The 24,854-nt window shown below is 40.2% G+C and overlaps 3 protein-coding genes and 1 non-coding gene across 4 annotated transcripts; 1 reads left to right on the top strand and 3 right to left on the bottom strand.

Annotated features, from left to right (window-relative positions):
- Nucleotides 1–1,579: 1,579 nt before the first annotated feature.
- Nucleotides 1,580–7,339, top strand: LOC149387580 (coatomer gamma-2 subunit, putative / gamma-2 coat protein, putative / gamma-2 COP). Its single transcript, XM_089623032.1, has 18 exons — nucleotides 1,580–1,754; nucleotides 2,249–2,346; nucleotides 2,449–2,499; nucleotides 2,612–2,725; nucleotides 2,811–3,011; nucleotides 3,093–3,194; nucleotides 3,441–3,548; nucleotides 3,628–3,861; nucleotides 4,214–4,464; nucleotides 4,608–4,779; nucleotides 4,878–5,033; nucleotides 5,137–5,187; nucleotides 5,403–5,543; nucleotides 5,627–5,818; nucleotides 5,915–6,046; nucleotides 6,131–6,304; nucleotides 6,429–6,668; nucleotides 6,759–7,339. Exons 1-18 carry the CDS (start codon nucleotides 1,709–1,711, stop codon nucleotides 6,951–6,953), a joined length of 2,658 nt encoding a protein of 885 aa, XP_089479158.1. The 5' UTR covers nucleotides 1,580–1,708; the 3' UTR covers nucleotides 6,954–7,339.
- A 479-nt stretch (nucleotides 7,340–7,818) lies between these two features.
- On the bottom strand, nucleotides 7,819–11,735 carry AGB1 (GTP binding protein beta 1). The gene is made up of 6 exons (XM_089623034.1): nucleotides 11,268–11,735; nucleotides 11,016–11,110; nucleotides 10,199–10,623; nucleotides 9,119–9,479; nucleotides 8,281–8,394; nucleotides 7,819–8,069 (listed from the first exon to the last, which is right to left on the bottom strand). The coding sequence occupies exons 1-6, from the start codon at nucleotides 11,371–11,373 to the stop codon at nucleotides 8,028–8,030; spliced, it is 1,143 nt and encodes a 380-aa protein (XP_089479160.1). The 5' UTR covers nucleotides 11,374–11,735; the 3' UTR covers nucleotides 7,819–8,027.
- Nucleotides 11,736–12,459: 724 nt separating this feature from the next.
- On the bottom strand, nucleotides 12,460–12,531 carry TRNAE-UUC (transfer RNA glutamic acid (anticodon UUC)). Its single transcript has one exon. It is a non-coding gene; the product is annotated as a tRNA-Glu (tRNA).
- A 183-nt stretch (nucleotides 12,532–12,714) lies between these two features.
- LOC149387577 (O-Glycosyl hydrolases family 17 protein) lies at nucleotides 12,715–16,915 on the bottom strand. The gene is made up of 5 exons (XM_089623033.1): nucleotides 16,513–16,915; nucleotides 15,766–16,424; nucleotides 14,442–14,768; nucleotides 13,321–13,606; nucleotides 12,715–13,014 (listed from the first exon to the last, which is right to left on the bottom strand). Exons 1-5 carry the CDS (start codon nucleotides 16,568–16,570, stop codon nucleotides 12,977–12,979), a joined length of 1,368 nt encoding a protein of 455 aa, XP_089479159.1. The 5' UTR covers nucleotides 16,571–16,915; the 3' UTR covers nucleotides 12,715–12,976.
- Nucleotides 16,916–24,854: the final 7,939 nt, after the last annotated feature.

The following is a 24,854-nucleotide window of genomic DNA, read 5'->3' as shown; positions in this document are numbered from 1 at the left end:
TTCGTCTTCATCATCCCAGCGACCCTGGGACAACCTGAACAGGATAATAATAACTTAGGCCATCGAATTGGTAGTTCAAATTTTTTTTTTTTTTTTTTCGTTTTGTGCTATTTATGAGAACTTTTTGACCATGTTAAACAAAATAGATTGATCATTGACCTTATAAAAAAAACAGTGTGCTATGTAAAACAAAAAATAAAACTAATAAATTATCACTAATGGTACAACTCTTTTTGGATATTTGAAGAGTGACCTAATTAATATTAATGTCGATATTTGGGGAGTTCGTATAAAATCTAATCTAAAATTGGATATATATATATATATATATATATATATATATATATAAAATTACACATTCTATAATAAATATTTTTGACTTACTGAAGATTTATATAAATGGTGAAATTTTGAGGGGGAACGAATCCTAATAATTTGAGTAATATTTATATGGATAACTTTTTAAAATTGACTTATACATAGTAAATTGTTTTTCTAAGGTGAATGCAGATTGCAAAATATGAGGTTGAGGGACATCGAATGTAAAATTTATCGGACCTTTCTATTAAAAGAACATTATTACTTTATGTTTAGGGGAAAAAAAATCCTATTTATCCTCTAAGTTGTGCATCTATTTGTGTGTCTTTTAAGCATACTGTTTATTACTTAAGTCTCCCTAAAAATAGTTATTTAGTAACTGAAATGCATCCTTTCGGTTAGGTCAGAGATCTCTCGGTTTCACTTCATATATCTTTTTTCTTCTTCTGCTTTTTGAGCTGCAGTTTCTGTTTGGCTGTTTCGTATGATATATTTTTCGAAGATTTTACATTGCTGATTCAGTATTTGAATCAGAAATGTCATAGTTACTACTACTATATTATATTATATCAATAACATATATTATTTTTAGTATATGTTATTATATATCTATAACATAGTTAATAAGGAGCAACTCCTCCCCCACATGCATCCTAAGGCCGTCACGTGGCCCCGACTGACAGTGACACGTGGCCCTTTTTTTTTTTTCCTTCTTTTTCTTTCAGCCTTCAATTTTTATTTTCCAGCCTTCATTTTTTTTTTCATCTTTCATCAATATATTTTGTATAATTTTTTTTATGTATATTACTTTTTTTTCCTCCTTCTCTTATCAATATATTTTGTATAATTTTTTTAATATATATTATATTTAATACAATTAAAAGTATTCAACTTACTCTATTTTACTTATTTTTCTTTTTCACTTTAAAAAAAAATATTGCCGACTCGCGCATCGCGCGTTTTTTAAACTAGTGTATTCAGAAGAACAACGGCTCTTTGATAGTTATCTGTATAGGTGATTAGCGAACCAGATCAACCAAGACCAACACAGTCTCCATAGCGTTAAATTTATAAAAGAAGACTAAACCGCCCAAAGAAGAAATTGACAAAATCCCTCAAAAAAAAAAAAAAATTGACAAAGAAGTCAAGGGTATTTTAGAAAATCCAACATCTTTAATTTAATTGGTGTCACTGACTAGCTTGGCTATACTCGGCCACAGGAGATCAGAGCCGTTTTCTCACCACCCGATCTCTCATTTCTTTTAGCCTGCGTGCGCTCAAAGCTCTCAGCAGGTTCTTCTTCTGTATTTCACTCGGAGAGATATATAGAGAGAGAGATAATAGCACTTAAATTCCGTTCGGATTTCTCCGAGATCTAGAAGCATCTGATATGGCTCAGCCTCTGGTCAAGAAGGACGACGACCGCGACGATGAAGGTAAGTCCTCTCATTCTCATTTTTCTCGCCCGATCTGGGTCTTTTTTTTTCAATCCCAATTCCGGTGTGATTTTCGTTTCCGTTTACAAATTCGCTTGATTTATCCGATCTTACGCTCAGATCTTGTTCTTTATGGATATATTTAAGCAATTTTAGGTTTTTCCCCGGCTGATTTGTGTTTGTTTCGGTTGATCTGAGTGAAATATCGTACTCGAACACTATTAGTAGCGTTGCAATGTAGTTTTGTTTAGGTTTCGATTCAGTTCGCTACGTTTCGTATAATTTTGATCTCGTGGCTTTGTTTTGAATGTCTTTCGAGTTAACTGTGAATAGAGAGGCGTCGTTTTGATTCGAAATGGGAGCTTCAATTTCGAATGGGCTAGGTTAAGGAGTTAAGATCATTTAGTAATCTTTTTTCGATTGATTAGTGATCAGCAAAATAGAGGCATTGGTTTAGTTCCGAGTCCTGATTTGGTGAATTCATGGTTTTACAGCTGATTACTCTCCGTTTATGGGGATCGAGAAAGGTGCTGTGCTTCAGGAAGCTAGAGTTTTTAATGATCCCCAGCTTGATCCAAGAAAGTGCTCTCAGGTTAATGATTCGGCATTGCCTAAAATGCATGTTTATGTTTTATCTACGTATATGAGGTGTTATCCCATAGCTGATCTGGGTTCTCTTTTCATGTCGATCCAGGTCATTACCAAGCTTTTGTATCTGCTGAACCAGGGAGAGTCCTTTACTAAGGTTGGCTTTTTTTTATGTTTTATCTTTTCCATTTTGTTCAGATCTCATGTTAGGAAACGTTCACTTGTGAGTTCTGATCAGCTACTGACATGTTTACGAATATAATTAATAGGTCGAAGCTACAGAAGTTTTCTTTGCTGTCACAAAACTTTTCCAATCGAGAGATTTAGGATTGCGGAGAATGGTTTATCTGATGATAAAGGAGCTCTCTCCCTCTGCAGATGAGGTGATGACATCAACATAATTTATTTCTTGAATAGTTATATCTGCAAAAGTTTGTACTGACTTTTCATATTTTGCTTCCAATCAAGGTAATTATCGTGACCAGCTCCCTCATGAAGGATATGAACAGTAAAACCGACATGTATCGGGCGAATGCCATTCGAGTGCTGTGTCAGATCACAGATGGAACCCTTCTTACCCAGATAGAACGATATTTGAAACAAGCCATTGTTGATAAGAATCCAGTGGTTGCAAGTGCCGCTCTAGTGAGTGGCATCCATTTGCTCCAGGTACTTTCATCGTACACCTATAGGTTGCTTTGTTTCTATATCTTGTTGATGTCTTCCTCTAATGTATGTTTCCTTTGACAGACAAACCCAGAAATTGTGAAAAGGTGGAGTAATGAGGTTCAAGAGGCTGTTCAATCAAGAGCAGCTCTTGTACAGTTCCATGCTCTAGGCTTGCTCCACCAGGTATCCCAGATTTTTGTTTGGCTTGTATTAGGGTGGTAGGAATTTGACAAGTACAATAATGGCTTAAAACAAATCCTCTGATCTTGTAAATCTTAGTTTTCCTCTTTCTCTATCTCCCACTTCCCCTTTATGTTCCTTTGCCATATGAAACACTATCATTTTTTCCATCATTTATTTACGTAATGTAGTCCAAGGTGGTGGGCATGTAAATGCAGAAGATTCACTAGAACCCTTGTTTAATTGTAGATCCGGCAGAATGATCGATTAGCAGTAAGCAAGCTTGTTACGAGCTTGACAAGAGGAACTGTTCGCTCTCCTCTGGCCCAATGCTTGTTGATTCGCTATACTAGTCAGGTTCAAGTTCGGCGGACATTTTCATTTGCAAGTGAAGGTTACTATTACTGTGCATAATTTCGTAAGGATATTTATATAGGTTATCAGAGAGTCTTCTGGCAACACCCAAACAGGCGATCGCCCATTTTTCGATTATCTTGAGAGTTGTCTGCGACATAAAGCTGAAATGGTGATTTTTGAAGCTGCCAAAGCAATCACTGAGCTAAATGGGGTGACCAACAGAGAATTGACCCCAGCAATCACAGTTCTGCAGCTCTTTTTAAGTTCTTCAAAGCCAGTGTTGAGATTTGCTGCTGTACGCACTTTGAATAAGGTTTTTTTTCCGTCTCATCTCATCCTTCATTTTCATTATTACTAATACATGGTATGGTGCCCTTTCTTTATGGGAATAATAGAATAGGTATCGAAATTTACCAAGGCAATGACATAAATTTTTGTCTGATATTGATTAACAAACTAGTGTGAAAGAAATTCTAGTGAAATTGATGAGAGATACTTTAATCACTTTGCTTGAATCTTTATTTTATGCGAGCTGAAATGGCATAATATATCTTGATTTACTAGGCTTTTCTTTTTTCTTTTTCTAATATAAACTCGGCTTCCAAGTTTTGAATGGCTGTATGTTCTCCAAACTGCATTTTCTTACGAATATAAACCATTTTCAGGTGGCAATGACACACCCAATGGCTGTAACAAACTGCAATATTGATATGGAGAGTTTGATATCTGATCCGAACAGAAGCATCGCCACCCTTGCAATTACAACGCTTCTGAAGACTGGAAATGAATCAAGTGTTGATCGCTTGATGAAGCAGATAACAAATTTCATGTCTGATATCGCTGATGAGTTTAAAATTGTGGTTGTTGAAGCTATAAGATCACTGTGTTTGAAGTTTCCGCTGAAGTACAGAGCTTTGTGAGTGGTTTATCATATAATTTTTTTTTTTTTTTTTTTTAGTAGGAGTGGTTTATCATATAATAATTACTGACGTTGTATGCTCCAAAATTGGGTGGGCTTATTTCTGTTTTCTGGAGGATTTATCTTTCTTTTTGCCACAGGATGAACTTCCTAAGCAACATTCTTAGAGAAGAAGGCGGGTTCGAGTATAAAAAGGCAATTGTTGATTCAATTGTTATCCTCATAAGTGATATTCCTGATGCAAAAGAAAGTGGGTTGCTTCATCTGTGCGAGTTCATTGAAGATTGTGAATTCACGTATCTTTCCACTCAGGTAGTGTTTTATCTATTTTATAAGTCATAATTAATTTATTAGCCCTAGATGTTATCATGTCTAACTCTTTTTGGACGGTTCTGATGTAACATCTGTAGATACTTCACTTTTTGGGGATCGAAGGACCCAAAACCTCGGATCCAAGCAAATATATCCGGTATATTTATAACCGAGTACATCTTGAGAATGCAACTGTCCGAGCCAGTGCTGTGAGCACATTGGCGAAGTTTGGAGCTATGGTTGATGCCTTGAAGGTATAGCCCCCTATCATTAATCTTTTCTTTCTCTCAGATGCTTGGTCCTTTTTATCATTTTCATAACTGATACAAGCCGGGATGTTGATTTTTCCTTTGCCAGCCCCGAATTTTCACTCTGCTTAGGCGATGTGTGTATGATAGCGATGATGAGGTTAGTTACTTTCAAGATATTGAATTCTATTCTAGTAGTTAATTTAGAATTAACAGGAATCCATGCATGTGCAAGTGCTATCGTTCTGATTTTTTTCTTGATTATTTGGTTCACCTCTTCTCTCATCATAAAAATATAATTTGAACACAATAATCTGTTGATAAGATTTCATTCATATTCATTAGAATGATTGAGATTATTGGTCTATCTTAAAGGTTCGTGATAGGGCCACGCTCTATCTAAATACACTTGGAGGAGATGGGGCTGTTGTTGAAACTGATAAAGATGTTAAGGAATTCCTCTTCGGCTCTCTGGACATCCCACTGAACAATCTGGAGAATAGTTTGAAAAATTATGTGAGTTATCTACATCAACTTGAGCATTTTGTGACATCAGGTGAAGTATTTTGTGTTCTTATTATGTATCAACACAACTGCAGGTGCCTTCAGAAGAGCCCTTTGACATCAGTTCGGTGCCAAGGGAGGTCAAGTCTCAGCCTCTTGCAGAGAAGAAAGCTCCTGGTAAAAAGCAAACTGGCCCGGCTCCAAGTGGACCTCCATCCACAGTTGATGCTTATGAGAAACTGCTCTCTTCTATTCCAGAGTTCTCGGGCTTTGGGAAGCTTTTCAAGGTTGGTTCCAAAATAATATTGAATATTCACGTCCATGGTCATTTTTGTTTTCCCGGATATTGAGCTACCTGGTGTCTTATTTTTTGTTCTTATCAGTCCTCGGCACCTGTGGAGCTTACTGAGGCAGAAACTGAATATTCCGTCAATGTGGTTAAACATATCTTTGATAATCATGTTGTCTTCCAGTACAACTGCAACAATACCATCCCAGAGCAATTACTGGAAAATGTAAGATCAACTTAAACAAGAGTCTCATCTTTCCAACTCTTAGACGAAAATCTATGTTCTTACTATGTCTTGATCTTCTGTCAGGTCACTGTGATCGTGGACGCTTCAGATGCTGAAGAATTCACCGAAGTTGCAACCAAGCCCCTCAAATCTCTTCCATATGATACACCTGGACAAATTTTCGTGGCATTTGAGAAGCCCGAAGGAGTCTCTGCAGCTGGGAAATTTTCAAACATGTTGAGATTCTTTGTTAAAGAGGTATCCACCTCCCCCTCTCCTTTGATAATGTCTCGCATATCCAAACTTTCGAGCTCCGCACCTCTTTAAAAAAAAAAAATTTGGAGGTTTTTATTTATTTGGAGTTCATATATGTGTATCCCAGGTTGACCCGAGCACAGGCGACGTCGATGATGATGGTGTGGAAGACGAGTACCAACTGGAGGATCTTGAGGTCGTCGCTGCAGATTACATTTTGAAAGTTCCGGTCTCCAATTTCAGGAACGCTTGGGAAAGCATGGACCCCGACTGCGAGCGGGTCGATGAATATGGGCTTGGCCCAAGGGACAGCCTTGTTGAAGCTGTCACTGCCGTTATTAACCTTCTCGGAATGCAGCCCTGTGAGGTAAGCTCATTTTGAAGGATTCTCTATCTGGTCCTTTTGGTTTCAGAAGGAATGGTAAACGCTGTTTGTTTTCACTTGCTCGTCTTTCAGGGCTCAGAAGTTGTTCCCAACAACTCGAGGTCACACACGTGTATAATGTCTGGCGTGTACTTGGGGAACGTGAAGGTGCTTGTGAGATTATCGTTCGGGATCGACAGTTCCAAAGAGGTCGCAATGAAACTGGCTGTGAGATCGGATGATGAGAACGTCAGCGACGCCATCCACGAGATCGTGGCCAGCGGTTAAAAAAAAAAACCCGATGGAGATATTGTTTTGTAAGATTCGAGGCCTTTTCATTTTCTCCATGAAGATAGATAGAGAAGAGGAGGGGACGCTATCCGGGAAATGGACATGCCATTATGTAGAGAGGGAATTTAATTTACACAAATAGCTTTTAAAATTCCAAGGATTTTGCGATGTGTTAGTGAAAGTTTGCAAAGGTGGACGGCATTTTATTTTTATTTTATTTTTTTTGCACTTCTCATTGTCATTTTATTTTCTTATAAGAAAAATTCAAAACATTTCTCATCTTATATGCAACATTGAATTTTTGAGGTGTTCACTATAAAAGTAGCGAATTGTACTGAATCAAATTGGCTCGAGTTATACATACTTTTATTTCGTTCCTTCTATTTTGATTCTTTAGTTTGCAAATATCCACTTCTTTTCTCCTTTATTTTAGTCCTACGATCATTTACGTCAGAATCCTAAAGTTTTTTATTTACACTTCCGTATAAGCAGAAATATAACAAAACGTCTCAGATAGTAAAGGGAGAAAATCGAGCGAGTGATGTGGGGGTAAAATTATTGATGAAACAAAAAGCGTTTTATTTAATTCTTCCTTAGCATTTCATCATGAAGGGTACACAAAAATGCGCAATAAAAGCCAACTCTTCCTTTCTTTTAAATACTTACATTTGTCTGCTCGATTCTTTCCAACAAAAACAACTGAGAAAAGGTATAAACCTCTAAAAAGACTGCAGAGTCACAGTTTGCTATATGCTACAATGGGTCATAGAATCACCCCACTGCAAAGCTATATGCTACAACGGATCATAGAATCATAATTTGACTAATATGACTAAGTGAGTATAGACAACGTGAAAATAGGGACAAAATAAAGAGAGAATCTCACAAGCAATATATATTCTTCTCATATTGAAAATTGTTTTACTTCTTCAAACAAGTGTTACAGAACAAGCAACACATCACAATTTAATTCACAAGATTTAAGTTTCTCACCCAAACCCCAGACACCGATGGGTTTGAAAAAAGAGTATGAACTTCAGACTAAATTCCAGATATGCTTTCATTCCTCACTCAATGGTTAAGTACCCGCCTATGCCCTCCAAAAGCCCATATCTACAAAAGTTCATGAAATACATATTATCATAATTAAGAAGCAACTGAGAGCATAAAAAAAATACTTAAAAAATTCTAAGCTAGGGTTGGCATCTTCTTTAATCAGACGATCATCACCACAAGATAGTATTTGAGAAACCCGAGCGAAGCTATTTTCTATTCTCGTATGACATAAATATATTTATATATAATCACAGAAATCAGAACAAACCTTGAGATTTGTATCCGAACTTCCTGTACACAATGCACTGCCATCTGAAGATAAACCCAAACAGCTAATTCGGCCTTCGTGTGAATTTTGGAGAGATCCCAAGTTCAGTACCACCTGACACAGTGATTAAGTAAACACATAAGCTATTAAGTTCACACAAGCTGATAGATAGGTAGACCATTAATTGGGAATACCAAATGCCGAGAGCCGAAATGAGAATCGTTTGCCAAATTCACAGGCTTAGAATATCTCCTCACTTCACAAATTTCTTTTTCTTTCTTTCTTTATTCACACTTGAAACCTTCATAATTGATACTTTATTTGAAACGTTAAGAAAACACTACATTTTCAAAGATAATAGCTCTAAATTAGCCCCTTTTTTCTCATAAATTTGTACTCGTTGACATACATCCCAGTATTATACACTTCTGAAAATCGGAAAATGTAGAATCATATCAAACAACGACGGGCAAAGATTTAAGATAAGAAAGAGACCTAGGGCAGTGAATTATGCATCTAAATTCCTTCCCTCGGTTATTCAGACAACGAAGAAGGATAAAAAACTGATACAGAAATACAAATCAAACCTAATAGTTTGTAAACTTTGTTATGCTTGAGTTTTCTTGCCCCACAATAAAACCCAAAATTGAAGAAAATAAACTTAGATTTGACATTAATCAATCTCTAAGAAATCCTCGCAAGATATTTGTAAACAAAAACATTTTGAGGATCTCCAAGAAGAAGAAAAAAAATAGATGGCCCACATCGGAAAAAAAAAATCAACTTAAGCCTAGAAAATGGCGACAATGGAGAATAAAAAGTTAAAAGAGTGAAATACCTCGGCTAGTAAAGTATCCCAGACGTAACAGTCTCCGTTGGTATACCCAGCAAAGAGGAGTCGTCCCGAGACAGAGAACGAAATGGAAGTCACTTGTGGGACTTCATCGTTATTTCCGTGGGGCTGATGGTACACTTGAAGCTGATGCCCCGTCCTTATGTCAAACAGCCTGCAAGACCCGTCATCCGAGCCGGTTCCGAATCTATTGCCGTCTGGGAAGAACTTCACAGAGTTCACATCTCCCTCGTGCCCATGAAATGTCCGCATCGCTCGGCTCGCCACCCGGGTGTCCCACAATCGAGCGGTTGAATCGCATGAACCAGATATAAACAGCTTCGGATTGGACCCACTTATTGAGACGCTGATATACACATAGATTAGTCATGTTCGGGAACGAAAAAAATGAAGTATTAATTGGGAAAACACCATGACAGTTAAAGCTTTGCCATGGGAGAAATCCACCAACATGATGTAGACTTTCCAGCAAAAGCTTTTAAAATCGAAGGATTCACTCCGGAAAGCCCGCAATAATAATGTTAGTTGAGAGCTCAACTAACCGACATATTAATAGACACGACATTATTTCTTCTAGTAGCTTAGCTAAGACAAAATTCTAAACAGCTTGTCGTCTTCTCTAAAAAAAAAGCTGAATGCATGGAAGTGTTTCATAGCTAGAGTTGATATCTAAGGCAATCAGACTATTCAATTCTTGTAGCTACATTTTAAGTATGTACCAAAAAGGAAACCAAGGAAAACTAAACAAATCCTATTTGCGTTCCATCCAAACGTACGTGAATGATAAATCATAGTATAGATTGAACTGCCTAGATATAGTCAGTTGAAACTCAAGTTTTCCAACCTTTGTTAAATTTTAAGTAAATAGCCACGAGATTTTATTAACAAAGCCAAAAAGACAGTAGTAGTTGGAACTTTAAAAATTGCAAACAAACCAACGTCCAAACAATGCCACAACACCATAATGGCGATTCACTTAAAATTTACAAAAGGTTGGCTATTTAACAAATCTCCAATTTTTGGTGGCTTAGTTACTTATAATGTAGAGGGGAAAAAAAATTGTACCTCAAAACATCAGCAGTGTGGCCAGACTGAAATTCACCCCCGAAGACCGAAGTTCTAAGTCCCGTAGTAATATCCCACAAGACACACGTCTGGTCGCCGGAGCTGGTGATCAAGTGAGCGTCCTCGTCCGGGACATACTGACACGACGAGACGTAGCCCTTGTGGCCGCTGAGCATCTTCGCAACCGGAATATCGCCTCCCTTGTCGGTCGGAGAGTTGAGGTTGAAGATAGAGCAAACGCTGTCGAGGCCGCCACAGGCGACAGACTGGCCCGTGGGCGAGAACGCGCAGGTCATCACCCACGCACACGGAAGCTTTATGGCATGCGTTTTCTGGCTCGTCAGCGCGTTCCAAACTATCAACCTTCCGTCCTGAGACGCGCTCACGATTCGATTCTTTTCTGAAGTCCAATCAAGCGAATACACCTGAATAAAAATATTAAATTAAATAGGGTTCATGAGACAATTGAGCGAGTTAACTAGTTTAGTTATTTTCAGGACTAGACTATCTCTCTCGAATAGTAGGCCGATTTGGTGTAATCATTTGATTCAATTATTATTAATAATACTAATATGTGTCATACAACACACCATAAATATTATTATGTCAACAAAAAAAAAACCATTATACAATACATATACACTAGTGTTAAATGCTCAAAGATCAAGACCTTATCAAACCCATTGTTGATCCTTCTTACTAATTTTATCAACCCTACTTGATAAAGCGAAAATTGAAACCCTTTATTGACTATGAGTCTGTGTTAAGTATATATGTATAGAGAGATGATCTCTCTCTCTCTCTCTCTCTCTCTCACCTTTCCTGTATGGCCTTGCAAGGTTCTACAGCAGACCAGATCCGTGGGTCCGAACCGGACCGCACTTCTTCCCTGAGACTTTGAATACCCTGACACTGCAATCAATCAATCACACAATCCCCAATCAGATCAATAGAGAGCAGAGAGATGATCAATAAAATCGAATAACAATTAGAAGAAGAAAAAAAGATCAAAACTCCAAAGAAAGAAAGAAAAAAAAGAAGTGGAAGTGGTGAGAAATGAGAATCGCACCATCGGTATCGAGCAAAGCGAGGCGTCTCTGCCTCAAACGCTCCCTCAGAGAGTTGACCGTCTCGGTGGCCGCCACGTGGCGGTCTTTCAGCTCAGCCACAGACATTTAGCTTTTGTTGGTGATTGATCAGAGTCTCATCGAGCCCCAAGTTGGAAAATTGGATTTCATCCCTCTCTCTCTCTCTCTCTCCTCTCTCTCTCTCTCTTTCTCAGACTCTTCTTTCAGAGGTTAGTTTAGGGCTCATTTGCTCTCGGCTCGGTCTTTATATTAACAATAAATAAATTCTGTTTTCAAACACAGAGAGAGTATGTGAGTGCGTGAGAGAGAGAAAGATGGGATTTTTCGCAGAATGGAAGCGTGAGACTGCTAAAGTGTCTCCTTCTTCGGCAACACAAATGTCTGAGTCCAGAGAGAGAGAGAGAAGATTTTAGCGAGTAAAAATGAATAAGAAAGAATAGTATGAGTTACTTTCTATTATTACTAATAATTGTGGGGTTTTAATTGTTTGTTTTGGTACATAGTGACCGGTACCGAAGTGGGTCCCATTTCAAAATCACCTCTACTTTGTTTATGTTTGGGGGGTCTATTTATATGGACTTGGAATTATTTGTATGAAGAAATATAACGGGAAGAGTTTAGGTCAATCTTTGAATCTTATTTAGGTTTAGTAGATAACTATTAACTATTTGATAATGATTCACATTGATAGTTGTGCGCTTAACATTCTTATTACAATCTACACTTAAAAAATTGAAAAGGGTAGACTATGCTTTTTTAGGAAGGGCAAAAATATGTATTTTAGGTTATCTTCGTTATTCGTTATTATGTTGAAATTATAAACTAAATATATACAAATATCCATTCCTTAAGAAAATGATTTGTTTGTCCTAAAAAAAATGCCATATGATATTAACGTGTACTTAAAAATTAGAAAAATATAGTTTTCTATTGAAGCCAATAGTGCATATTAAAAATGTATTTGGAATGAAAAATGATAAAGACTATCGAGTAAAGGTTGTCAAATATATTTTACCCTAATTATCGCTTGTAAGCAAGTTCGGAATAATTAGTGGATTAAGCGAGCAAGTGCAAAAGTAAAATAAAGAGTCCACCGGTTATAAAAATGGGTATTTGTGTCCAAAACCCATAAATATGATTGTGTCACTTTATATGAGTAACAAAAAATAAAAATTCCGTTGCCGGGAATCGAACCCGGGTCGCCTGGGTGAAAGCCAGATATCCTAACCGCTGGACGACAACGGATTGATGACATTTTTATCATACTAATATATATAGTCATTAAAAATAAATTTTAGTTTTTTTTTTCATTAAACGGGGCTTATTTCTTGTTTTTTTTAACCATCCAGCTCCACGGAAAATCTTTTTTTTTCCAGTTTATTTTAAAAATTATAAATAAAAAGCTAACAAATATTTACCAGCACATCATTGAGTTGTATAAATAAGAGAGACCTCAAGTAAACCATCAATCCAATTAATTATGAACTAGATCACCAAATTGATCTTCTTTTTGTCCTCACAACGTAGAAACCCGAAACAGAAACAAGAAGATTTTACAATTAATTCTAGCAGGAAAATGTAAGCTCTAGACAATGGTGAACTTATTGCATAAAATTGCTCGTTTTCTGTCGAAAATATTCTATGTATATACTGAATTAAAGTAGCTTCTTTTTTTTTTCCCCTTGTCTAGCTAAGTGCTTCCACCGGGGTAAACGCAACCATCGTAACCTATAATCAACAAGGAGAGTGTGTAATGAAAATCAGAATATTAATTAACAAGAAAAAGAAAGAAAAAAAAAAGTGACAATTTAATGTGCAGATTAAATTGTGAAAACTAAAAGATAGGACAATATATATAGCCAATTATTGAGAAATAGCAAAAGGAGTTGTGCTACCAACAAAAAAGAATTCACAAGTGCAAAAAAAGTATAAAAAATAAAAAATAAAAAAAAACCAAACATATGATTTTATGTTCTTTTTCAATTTTCTATCTAATTAAATTCCTAACATAGAAGATAAGCGGAGAGAGCTTACTGGGATTAGTAGATGTGAGCGTGGCAGTTTGAGCGAATTCACAATTCCAAGGGCTGTGGCCAAAAGTTTGGTAATAGATGTTCATGGCATAGGAAGCGTGCGAGGCCAGCGTGGCGGGCTCGAAGCAGAGCCCGCCAGGCTGGATGGGCCCACAGTCGATGTTTTGGCTGCAAGCGTAGTCCAAATTCGACTGTAGCTCCGAGTCAGGCACGCCCGCTTTTGGCACGCACCACTGCCCCGAGCTCGGCGTTGGTGATGGCATCGCCGGCGTTGTCGTCGATGGTGACTGCCACAATATGACATTGCCGTATTATAATCATATGGAAATTTCAAATAAGCAATTAATATGATGGTTATTGAACAAGGAAATGTATTCGTTTGATTGGAATGATTGTATTTGGACCTACCACACTGACTATATCCCATTTCACCAACCCCACCTAATTATCTCTATGACTAACAAGGAGTTTAATGTGTTATCAACAAGGATAATATTTTTAGGAGATAAAACAACTTGATCCGCCACTTTTGTTCTTCTTTTTTTTTTCTTTTTTTTTTTTTAAGGGAATACAAGAATGTTCAATATCTGTTTTTAAAGAATTCCAAATTTACCTGTGTTCTACAATTTGATAGTTGATACCACTTTAGTTACAAGAGAAGGAACATAAATAAAACATAAAATTAGGAAAATAGGGTTAAACGTTTGAAATTACTAAATAATCAATATTTGACATTACTAAATAGCCAACGTTTGATAAATCTTAACTAAATAGCCGTAAATAATGACGTGACCTAATATATAGATGTGGTTATTTATCTAAGATTTACGTCCGTAAATACATGAAAATGGATATTTACTTAAGATTTATCAAACGTTGTCTATTTAGTAATATCAAACGTTTAAGTTAGCTATTTCTCTAATGAACCATAAATAAAATAATATGACACTAATATTTTCTTTTCCAAAACTAACAATTTTAATCATATAAAAATCTTCTTAAAAACACTAGAAATTTTGGAAAAAATAATAACCTTGAAGTAAAGCGTGATTATGTCAAAGTTGAGGGTAGACTCGATTAAAGATTATATTGTAGTAAAAGGGTAAGTGTGTCTCTCTTTACCTGGGTGGCACTTGTTGAGAGACCGACGTCGTAGGTCATTGTGAGATCGGGCTTGAAAAGCCCAAAGGCCCTCTCAGAAGCTGGGCCGGGCTTCAAGTTCTCGTCATAGAGAGCGAAGATGTAAGTCTCCACGGATTTCCCGGGCATCAATGGCGTGCCCACCAAGGATCGCAGATGAGCTATCAAGTTACCGTTATAGGCCTTGGCGTTTTCCACGCTGGGACCCACTTCGTTGGCGTCGCCTCTGTACGGCCATCCCGTCTCCGCCACCATTAACTCCACGTCCTTGAACCCCATTGCGCTCACCGCCGAATGAACCGCATCAACCTAATTAACTCACATTTTAAATAAATTAAAAATTAATTCAAAACAAGTGGTCCCTTAGCAATTTCTTAGACCTATATCACGTTACTTTTCATTTTCAATTCAATGATAATATCAATATTTGAATTGAAAAGACTTGTTTGCCATGCCCACCAAGCACCAAGCAAATTTCAATGATAATATGAATATTTGTATGGACTTCTAATTCCATCTATGAATTAATCCTCCTCTCATCTATATGACAAAAGGAGCTTAAAACCTAATCCTATAATAAGTAAGAAAGAAAAAGAAAACTAGTAAAAAAATATAAAAATTATTAAGGGAATGAATTGAAGGGTTGGTTGAAGGTTATCATCGAAAGCAAGAGAATACGAGCGCGACCACGTGCGAAAATTCCTCTAGAATATGCTGTACAATTTCATATATAAAATTATGTGGTTGACACGTAAGCAGGCTAAAAATTAAAATTAAACCAGCTATGTACTACGTGTGTGTGTGTATGTGACATAAAAGTCCACACCTTTCTAGTTTCTAGTCTCTTGCGAGTACTTGACGTCTTGACTTCTACGTCAACCTTATTTATTGTGTTTCATTTTTTATTTTTTCGCTGAATCTATGTATGTATGATAGAATAATAATTCTCAGTCCCCCACGGTTTTGACCGTCTATTCAATTATATTGAACTGATAATTTTTATAAACGAATTTACTATGATCGAATTTATTAATCTTTACTGAACGTAACGCTTATCAATGAAAAGAGTTATATATTCTGAGAAGATGCTCATCCGGAGCTAAAATATTATTTTCCTGCGAAAATCGTAATTTAACAGTCATTATTTTATCATCGCCGTCGCTTACATATAGAATCATCATGTAAATCTGGGTCATGTTTTGAGAATAAAATAAAATAAAGGGACTAATGAGAAAATAAAGAAGAAAAAACACAAAGCTGAATTAGTAACTTCCATGGAAACTGTAAATTATTAAAACCGACTAACCTGGGCGTCAAACATGTTCATGTACTTGATACCACTCCCTGAGTCGACTCGCCCCGAGTTCGGCTGAAACAAGCAAAACGCTAGGGTTTCGGGTCTCGGATCGCTCTGGTACGCGAAAAACGGGTACGGATTGATCGCGAACGGCGATTTGTTGTCCCTCAGAAACCCTAACACTCCGGCCATCGTTCCCTCCAAATCGGATCTAACCCGACCCGACGACGGCGGATCCGAACTCCCGAGCACGGCCATGGCGTGGACCGTCGTGACTCGGACCTTCCCGCCCAATCCGGCGGCGGAGATGGCGGACTGAAGATTCCGCATCGCCGGTAGGAGCTGAGATTTCAGCGCGTCGTCGCCGAATGTCAGGACCTCGTTTCCGACGGAAACGAGGGAGACTCCGCCGGCGAAGGGAGCGACATTGGAGGCGATCCAGCTCGCAGCGGCGTTCGGATCGGAGGCCAGGGCCGGGATTTCGCCGTTTGAGGCCCCGATGAAAATTCGGATTCCGGCGCCGGAGAGGGCGGAGATGACGGCGTGATCGGCGCCGTAGAGGCGGACTGTGGAGATCGTGGTGGATTTGAGGAGCGACGCCGTGGAGGAGGGCGGTGGGAGATTGTCGGCGACTTGACCGTAGTTGACTCCGATGAAAGATTGAGAGTCTGCAATATTTGGAGAATAAATTGAGTCAAGTGAGGGAATGTTTGAAAATGGGAAGTAAATGACGTCGTTTCGTCGGTTTATACTGACCTGCCAAGTGAAAGGCTGTGAGTGTGAGAATAAGGAAGAAGATTGAGATAAAAGCCATGTTTGATTTGGTTTTTCCGTGCGAGAGAGAGTTGATAGAAGAAATGCTGTAATTAAGACATGTACAGATCTATATAAAAGTGTAAAGCGCGTATACTATATATATATATATATATATATATATATATGTGTGTGTGTGTGTGTAGAGAGAGAGAGAGATGTGTTGTGTAACTTGTGTTCTTATTATTTCTTAATGAGTAAGTGATTGAATTGACGAAGAAGAAGAAATTGGAGCGTGAGTGTAACGGTTGTGGTGAATTGTTCGTTTTGTTTGTGAAAGACAGAGAATGAGAAACCAAACTAAACCAGTGGCTGAGAGAGAAAGTGACACGGAGATTTTATGATTGTGTGAGTGAGCGAGGAAAAATCAAACAAAAAAGGCTTCGTTGGAATGTCCACGTGGGAGTGGGACCCACTTCCTCTTCCCTGTATGTAAAACAATAGTCATTAGGTTAAAAAAAAAAATTAAAAATAGTCATTAGACTAAAAAAATAAAATAAAAATAGTAACGAGAAATACAAGAAAGCACGAAGAAAAAAATACAAAACTTCCCACAAAAAAATAAAGTACAAAACTGGAATCAAAAGGAGAGAGTTATAGCCGCCTGAAAAGAAAACTTTTGTCTGTGTGAATGCGGTGACAAATACAATGGAAAACTTTCTTGAATAAAGTAAATCATAAAAGTTTTTCCAGTACAAAAAAATAAACATATTATAGAAGAGCGAGAGAAAAGGTTAATTTTCATGTGTTTTAAATCAATTTTCAACTGCTCTATTTGGAAATATGCTATGAGTATTGAGCATTGAGAATATGAATATGACTAGCTAGTATTCCATCATCGAATGACTTTCTGTAGCTTATTTTGGGAATATTTTATTTCTTTATTCTTCGGAATCTTTAATCACATGCAATGTGAAATATATATATATATATATATATATATATATATATATATATATCATGAAGCATTCAGAAGAAATAACTGATGAAATGTTTCCATGAAATAGCAGCGCCGGGCAGAAGTTGGTATGGAATATATATATATATATATATATATATATATGCGCTCAGTGGGAAACCGTTATGGTCAGGTTTGAGATAAGAGAGTACTAAAAAGGCTTCGATGCTGTAAAGCTTTAAATCTATCTTGTTTTATACCTTCTTTTGTGATCCAAAAACTAATCAACGTAAAGTAAATATACACTAGCAGGAGATAAAAGAGGATTAACAAAAGTTCAATGTGAGTAAATGAAAAGTATAAAAATAACCAAATGGTGGTTTCAAATGAATACATACCATTATTCTACATTGTTAAAATTATGAGTTTGAATAAGGTGCCATCCATTGTTGGCCGTGGAAATTATGGCGTTGCGACAACTGGGTGGATGGGGCCTATACATATACAAAATATATATTCCCTTTCTTGGGATATGAGCCAATTTGGTCCAGTAAATGTACGCAAGTCACCAACACAACATCGCAGAAGGTGCAAGTAATTTAATTTTCAAACATTTGGGAAATTTCCCAGTGTATTTCTCCATTCAAAAGTAAGGTGGAAAATTTCTTCAAAGAAAAAAAAAGTAAAGGTGGAAAATGAAAGTTATCCAAATTTATATCTAGAATCAAACTATGTTTATTTTTTCAGTTTCCCCTCTTTTTTGCTCCTAAAAAATACGAGAAAAAAGGAAAATATAAAAGAAAATAAAAGGAAAAATCAAAATTTTATGTTATATTTTAAAGTCATGAAAAATGAAAAATGAGATAGGAAAAAAAAAGAGAAAAGGAGAATATAGACATAAACGTAGTTCTCACATGTATAATTTTTTGATGAGCTCTATTTTCCCCACATTTTTTTTTTATGGAAAATAGAATCTACTCATTAATTATGCATTTTTTCTGTTATTTTCATTTTTCTGTTTATTTTCCGGTACCACATCTGTACACATATTCATTTTCCAGTACACATGACGAATCTCTATAGGCCTCATCCAGATAAAGCAAGAGACAATCAATGATCCAAGGAGGGTTGAATTTAACCGTTTAAAGCATTAATAAAGGTAACGGGGTCACTTTCAATTATTGATGTCCTTCCAAAGGGTACTCAAATTTTCAATCCTACGAGCAAGGCCTGTCACTTCCGCGCTAAAACTAGAACACACATTAACCGGAGCAGCAAAACAAGCAATGGACTCACCTCTAGTGTTTCTAATCAAGCACCTAAGTTGAGTTTCAAGCCTTTGGTCTGGATGTTTTAGGAGCTTGATCATTATGCATCAACTTAACATTCAGCATAGCAAAGATTTTTTGGTCAGTAGTTTTTTGCTTGATATCGATGCAGGGATCGATGTACAACTCATAGCATATCATTATAGTTAACTTGCATTTGCTTTTCAATAGTTCCCACAGAACACCCCGCAAACAACATGATTTTTCGTATTACCTAGCTGATTCTTAATCTTCAAAGAATTTGTACTAGAATGTAATTACCAATTTACAGCTCAGTTTGCGGCAATAATTCTTTTGGGGCACATGTTAAAACTGACGGTTTTAATCGACTTCTTAGTCTTCATTGTGAGAAGTACAAACTCAATTGTAAATATGAAAAAATCAGAGTTAAGGGTATGTTTGGTTGGTGACTTTTTAAGGGAATGGAATGGAATGGATTCCTTAAATTTATTATTCCTTTGTTTGCTTCATTTTTAAATGAGGTAATCATCATTATACGGAATGATCATTGTTAACCGCGTTTTTTGGTTTACACTAAGAACCGTCCGTGGTTCGATCTAGGGCCGGACCCTATGACCGCACGTAGGTTGGGTTTGGTGAAGTTCTCATCTTCTTGTCGTATTCGTGTTATTCGGACCTTCGGGTCTTCGAGTGTCCGGGTTTTCGGGTCTTCAAGTCTCCGGGTCTTCGGATCTTCTACGTTCTTCGAGTGTCCGGGTCTTCGGATCTTCAAGCGTTCTTCGCCGGGTCTTCGTATCCTTGCACCTTCACCTAACCACAAATGAAACGTGAATCTAGAGGGACGCGGAGGGTTTTCCCTCGGCGCGTTCTCCGACGCTCAACATTAGTCGTGTTGTATTGTGTTTTTTGTAAACGATTTATACTTGTCTCTATGTTTTCTAGAGAGAGAAAGTGGTGGTGTGATTTTTGTAGAGTTTTGGCAAGTTGAGAAAAACTTACCTTGTGTTGTGAATGAATGAGGTATTTATAGGGACCAAGGAGTTTGGTGAAAAGTACTTGATTAGGTGGTGGAGATGGCCGGGTGGTTTTGGCCGAGTGAAGACGGCCGGGTGGTCTTGGCCGAGTGAAGATGACCGGGTGATCTTGACCGAGTGAAGACAACCGGGTGATTTTGGTCGAGTGAAGATGACCGGGTGATTTTGGCCGAGTGAAGATGGTCGGGTGGTCTTGGCCGGGTGAAGACAACCGGGTGGTCTTGGCCGGGTGAAGACAACCGGGTGATTTTGGCCGGGTGAAGACAACCGGGTGATTTTGGCCGAGTGAAGATGACCGGGTGGTCTTGGCCGGGTGAAGATGACCGGGTGGTCTTGGCCGGGTGAAGATGACCGGGTGGTCTTGACCGGGTGAAGATGGCCGGATGGTCTTCTTTTTTGGCCGACCGGGTGGTCTTGGCCGGGTGAAAAATGACCGGGTGGTCTTCTTTTTTGCTCTCGGGGTGTTATTTACACCATGTGAAAATAATGGCATAACATTAACCCCCCAGTTTCTTGAGCGACTTGTCGTGCGAGAAATTTAATTTGAATTCCCCGAGAGCTTCGTCGTTGATATTTTTGGACTGTTTGGTCTTATGAATTAGATACGTATCTTGTAGCGGTACGTCTCATGGGACGTGACTTTGCAAAATTTAAGTCCCGTGAGACATGGACGATAAGACTAATCCCGTAGGATTGAGTCTCGTGGGACGTGGACTCATAAGGCTAACCCTGTGGGATTGATCCCGTAGGATTAAGTCTCGTGGGACGTGGCCTCTAAGGCTAATCCCATGGGATTGGGTCTCATGGGACGTGGCCTCGTAAGGCTTGATCCCGTAGGATTGAGTCCCGTGGGACGTGGCCTCGTAAGGCTTGATCCCGTAGGATTGAGTCCCGTGGGACGTGGCCTCGTAAGGCTTGATCCCGTAGGATTGAGTCCCGTGGGACGTGGCCTCGTAAGGCTTGATCCCGTAGGATTGGGTCCCGTGGGACGTGGCCTCGTAAGGCCTTGATCCCGTAGGATTGGGTCCCGTGGGACGTGGCCTCGTAAGGCTTGATCCCGTAGGATTGGGTCCCGTGGGACGTGGCCTCGTAAGGCTTGATCTCGTAGGATTGGGTCCCGTGGGACGTGGCCTCGTAAGGCTTGATCCCGTAGGATTGGGTCCCGTAGGACGTGGCCTCGTAAGGCCTTGACCCGTAGGATTGGGTCCCGTGGGACGTGGCCTCGTAAGGCTTGATCCCGTAGGATTGGGTCCCGTGGGACGTGGCCTCGTAAGGCTTGATCCCGTAGGATTGGGTCCCGTGGGACGTGACCTCGTAAGGATGACCCCGTGGGGCTGTGTCTCGTAAGACGCGACCTCGTAAGGCTGATTATTTCTTAACTCTTTTATTTCTCTGAATGCGTAAGTTTTGAAAATTATTCAAATGCAACAGTGTGAGCGGAAAAATATTATTCCATTGCAAAAGAGGCGTTCGCGATGCGAATTACAAAAGTCGGGCCCTCTTAAGGGTTTACAAAAGTAAAGACATAAAGAAAAATAAAAACATTTCCCAGTGGGGGTTGCGAATTCAAATTTCAAAATAGGTGATCTAGGCCATGGGATCCATATATGGCACGGATCTCTAATTTGATAGACGGCTCTTCAGTTGACTATGTTGAGAGGAGTCGGCGCTCGGTTGTTACGGCCATGTGTTTCTTCATTGGTGGTCGCAATTTGTTGGCTTGTAGAGGCTCTGGCGTTGTTGATCATGTCAAGGACGAACTCTTTCAGTTCTCCTTGTTGGATGAGGGCCTCAATTTGCCTCTTCAGATGGAAGCACTCGGAGGTTAAGTGTCCGTGATCCTTGTGGAACTCGCAATACTTTGACCTGTCTCTCTTACTCGGCTCCATCCTCAAAGGTTCGGGGGATCTGAATTTCTCACGAGCTAGTACTAAGATTCTTTCAGGCCTCGTGTTTAGCGGAGTGAAATTGACCTGCTCTTGGAATTTGTGTACTAGGCCACGCCTTGGGTCAGTCGGGTGGCGACCATTGGCATCAGTTCTCGCCTTCTTCCTTCGTTGGTCCTCAGATTCATCTTCTTCCCTCCTACGGCTTCCGTGGTCGTTAACTCTCCGGCCATGAACGAACTCCTCAAGAGTAATGTACTTTCCGGCTCGGGCAGTGAGTTCAGTCATTGTTCTCGGCTCCTTCTTGATCATAGAGTCGAGGAAGCCTCCAAGTTGGAGTCCATCTACGATCGCCGAAATAGCGTCGTTGTCTTCAAACCTATCGACCTTGTTTGATTCCTCAGTAAATCGCGAGAGGTATTCGCGCAGAGGCTCATTCCTTCTCTGCTTGATGGTGCGGAGATGGTTCTTTCCAAGCTTTCGTTCTCTAGAGCCGCTGAAACGAGCAAGGAAGCTTTTTTGTAGCTCTTCAAAAGATTGGATGGCCCCAGGCCTCAGTTTGAGAAACCATTGATAGGCGGGGCCACTCAGGGTGAGGCAGAATGCCTGACACATGATTGCCGACGAGTGTCTCCCCACTTTCATCCACATCTGGTAATGCTGGATATGAGGAAGAGGATCGGTCTTCCCGTCATAGGTTGACATGATCGGGAGGCGAAAGTCACGCGCAAATTCCTCTGCCAGGATTTCCGCGGTGAAAGGTGAGGTGACGTCCTCCATCATTCCGCGGATGTCGGGTGTCAAGGTTTGAGCAGCTCGTAGAACTCGCACTTCGTCCCTCAACTCTTGGAAGAGGGTCATCATGTTCGTGTTGTCGAGGGGAGTCGTTGTGGGGTCAATTCTTGTCGTGCGTCCTCTCTCATTTGACGCTTGGTCGAGAGGTGCAATGTGTAGTGAAGTCGGGTTGGCCGGGATTGGTGTCGTTCCCGCTCGAAGATTTGTTGGTTCGGGAGGGGGGAGATTTCGTGGAATCTCCCACCGAGCATTTAGTCGTTGTCTTAGGTCCTCGTCATGGCGAGGCACGGGCCTTGGGTCGTGGACACGTCTTGGTGGCGTGAATCTCCGAGCGTCGGTGCTATCTGCCATGTCTTCTCTGTGGCTTATGCGATCGAAAGCGGATTGACGCGAATGTCTTGTTCTTGACCCGGAGAAGGAGTGAAAGCTTCGCGAGGTGGCTTGGTGGTTTCGTGACCTTGGATCAACTGCCGTTCGGCGAGCCTCATGCATCTCGTGATTTTGGTGACGTTCACGATTCTCTCTCGTCTCCGTGAGGACGATGCGCCTAATGTCACGAATACTCGGGTCAGGGGCTTCGTCGCTAACCTCTTGGCGGGGCTCGAGGTCTTCTTCTTCAGGGTTGTGGTCGTTGTTGGGACCTTGGTCCGAGTCTTGCATCTCGAGTCCCAATGGGATATACTCCGGCGCATCTCGCTCGTCTTGATCGTTGAAGGTGTCTTCAACGACAGTGTCGCGGCCTCCAATCCTTCCAACAATGTCGGCAAGTTGGAAGAGACTTGTCTCAATTCGCTCCATTCGTGCGTCTCGGTCGTCACGAACGGGCACGGGGTGAGCCTCGTCTCGATTGGCGTTGTTCTCTTGAGCTTGGCGGGCTCGAGCCCGAGTGTTGAGTGCAACGCCTCCCATTGGAGGGGCACCGCCCTCGGAGATGGCTAAGTGGCTAGCCATTTGTTTTCAGTGAATTTCTTGGTTTCCGCGGAGGAAGTGAATTTGCTGGTGGAGAGCCCGTGGTTGTTCTCGGGAACCCCTCCTTCTAGCGCCAAAATGTTAACCGCGTTTTTGGGTTTACACTAAGAACCGTCCGTGGTTCGATCTAGGGCCGGACCCTATGACCGCACGTAGGTTGGGTTTGGTGAAGTTCTCATCTTCTTGTCGTATTCATGTTATTCGGACCTTCGGGTCTTCGAGTGTCCGGGTTTTCGGGTCTTCAAGTCTCCGGGTCTTCGGATCTTCTACGTTCTTCGAGTGTCCGGGTCTTCGGATCTTCAAGCGTTCTTCGCCGGGTCTTCGTATCCTTGCACCTTCACCTAACCACAAATGAAACGTGAATCTAGAGGGACGCGGAGGGTTTTCCCTCGGCGCGTTCTCCGACGCTCAACATTAGTCGTGTTGTATTGTGTTTTTTGTAAACGATTTATACTTGTCTCTATGTTTTCTAGAGAGAGAAAGTGGTGGTGTGATTTTTGTAGAGTTTTGGCAAGTTGAGAAAAACTTACTTTGTGTTGTGAATTAATGAGGTATTTATAGGGACCAAGGAGTTTGGTGAAAAGTACTTGATTAGGTGGTGGAGATGGCCGGGTGGTTTTGGCCGAGTGAAGACGGCCGGGTGGTCTTGGCCGAGTGAAGATGACCGGGTGATCTTGACCGAGTGAAGACAACCGGGTGATTTTGGTCGAGTGAAGATGACCGGGTGATTTTGGCCGAGTGAAGATGGTCGGGTGGTCTTGGCCGGGTGAAGACAACCGGGTGGTCTTGGCCGGGTGAAGACAACCGGGTGATTTTGGCCGGGTGAAGACAACCGGGTGATTTTGGCCGAGTGAAGATGACCGGGTGGTCTTGGCCGGGTGAAGATGACCGGGTGATCTTGGCCGGGTGAAGATGACCGGGTGGTCTTGGCCGGGTGAAGATGACCGGGTGGTCTTGACCGGGTGAAGATGGCCGGATGGTCTTCTTTTTTGGCCGACCGGGTGGTCTTGGCCGGGTGAAAAATGACCGGGTGGTCTTCTTTTTTGCTCTCGGGGTGTTATTTACACCATGTGAAAATAATGGCATAACAATCATTGCATTAATTTGATTCTTTATAAATTGGGATGAATTAACCATTCCACCGTGTAATGAAATATTCTTCCTAAACTGACCTTTTATATCATTTAATATATATTTATATTTGTAATCTAAAACGAGCGCCTTCTCGTAGAGCACGACGGAGACGATCATTCCCAGGGCGGCGACAGTGAAGATTGACGCCGGAGGGATCTCGAAGGCGCCGTCGACAGCCGAGCCACCGCAAATGGTAACTTCGATATGGGAGGTTGTGAAGGTCTTTGACGAGACATTCGGCACCACCCGCCTTCGCCGCCGTTCTCTTGCCGGAGAAGAT

This window comes from Urtica dioica, chromosome 8 (genome assembly GCF_054948205.1).
Source record: "Urtica dioica subsp. dioica isolate 48M chromosome 8, U.dioica_male_clone48M_v1_H2, whole genome shotgun sequence".
NCBI classification, from domain to species: domain Eukaryota; kingdom Viridiplantae; phylum Streptophyta; class Magnoliopsida; order Rosales; family Urticaceae; genus Urtica; species Urtica dioica.
This window is presented reverse-complemented; position numbering and strand designations above follow the sequence as displayed.

Excerpts from the sequence above, each read along its gene's own strand:
- LOC149387577 (XM_089623033.1), bottom strand. The coding sequence starts at position 16,570 with ATGGCTTTTATCTCAATCTTCTTCCTTATTCTCACACTCACAGCCTTT. Across the intron at positions 16,425-16,512 it reads CACAGCCTTTCACTTGGCAG|ACTCTCAATCTTTCATCGGA; the intron begins GTCAGTATAAAC and ends CAAATATTGCAG. Across the intron at positions 14,769-15,765 it reads TGAACATGTTTGACGCCCAG|GTTGATGCGGTTCATTCGGC; the intron begins GTTAGTCGGTTT and ends TGAGTTAATTAG.
- AGB1 (XM_089623034.1), bottom strand. The coding sequence starts at position 11,373 with ATGTCTGTGGCTGAGCTGAAAGACCGCCACGTGGCGGCCACCGAGACG. Across the intron at positions 9,480-10,198 it reads CACACTGCTGATGTTTTGAG|CGTCTCAATAAGTGGGTCCA; the intron begins GTACAATTTTTT and ends TGTGTATATCAG. Across the intron at positions 8,070-8,280 it reads GTTCGGATACAAATCTCAAG|ATATGGGCTTTTGGAGGGCA; the intron begins GTTTGTTCTGAT and ends GAACTTTTGTAG.
- LOC149387580 (XM_089623032.1), top strand. The coding sequence starts at position 1,709 with ATGGCTCAGCCTCTGGTCAAGAAGGACGACGACCGCGACGATGAAG. Across the intron at positions 2,500-2,611 it reads AGGGAGAGTCCTTTACTAAG|GTCGAAGCTACAGAAGTTTT; the intron begins GTTGGCTTTTTT and ends TATAATTAATAG. Across the intron at positions 3,012-3,092 it reads GTGGCATCCATTTGCTCCAG|ACAAACCCAGAAATTGTGAA; the intron begins GTACTTTCATCG and ends TTCCTTTGACAG.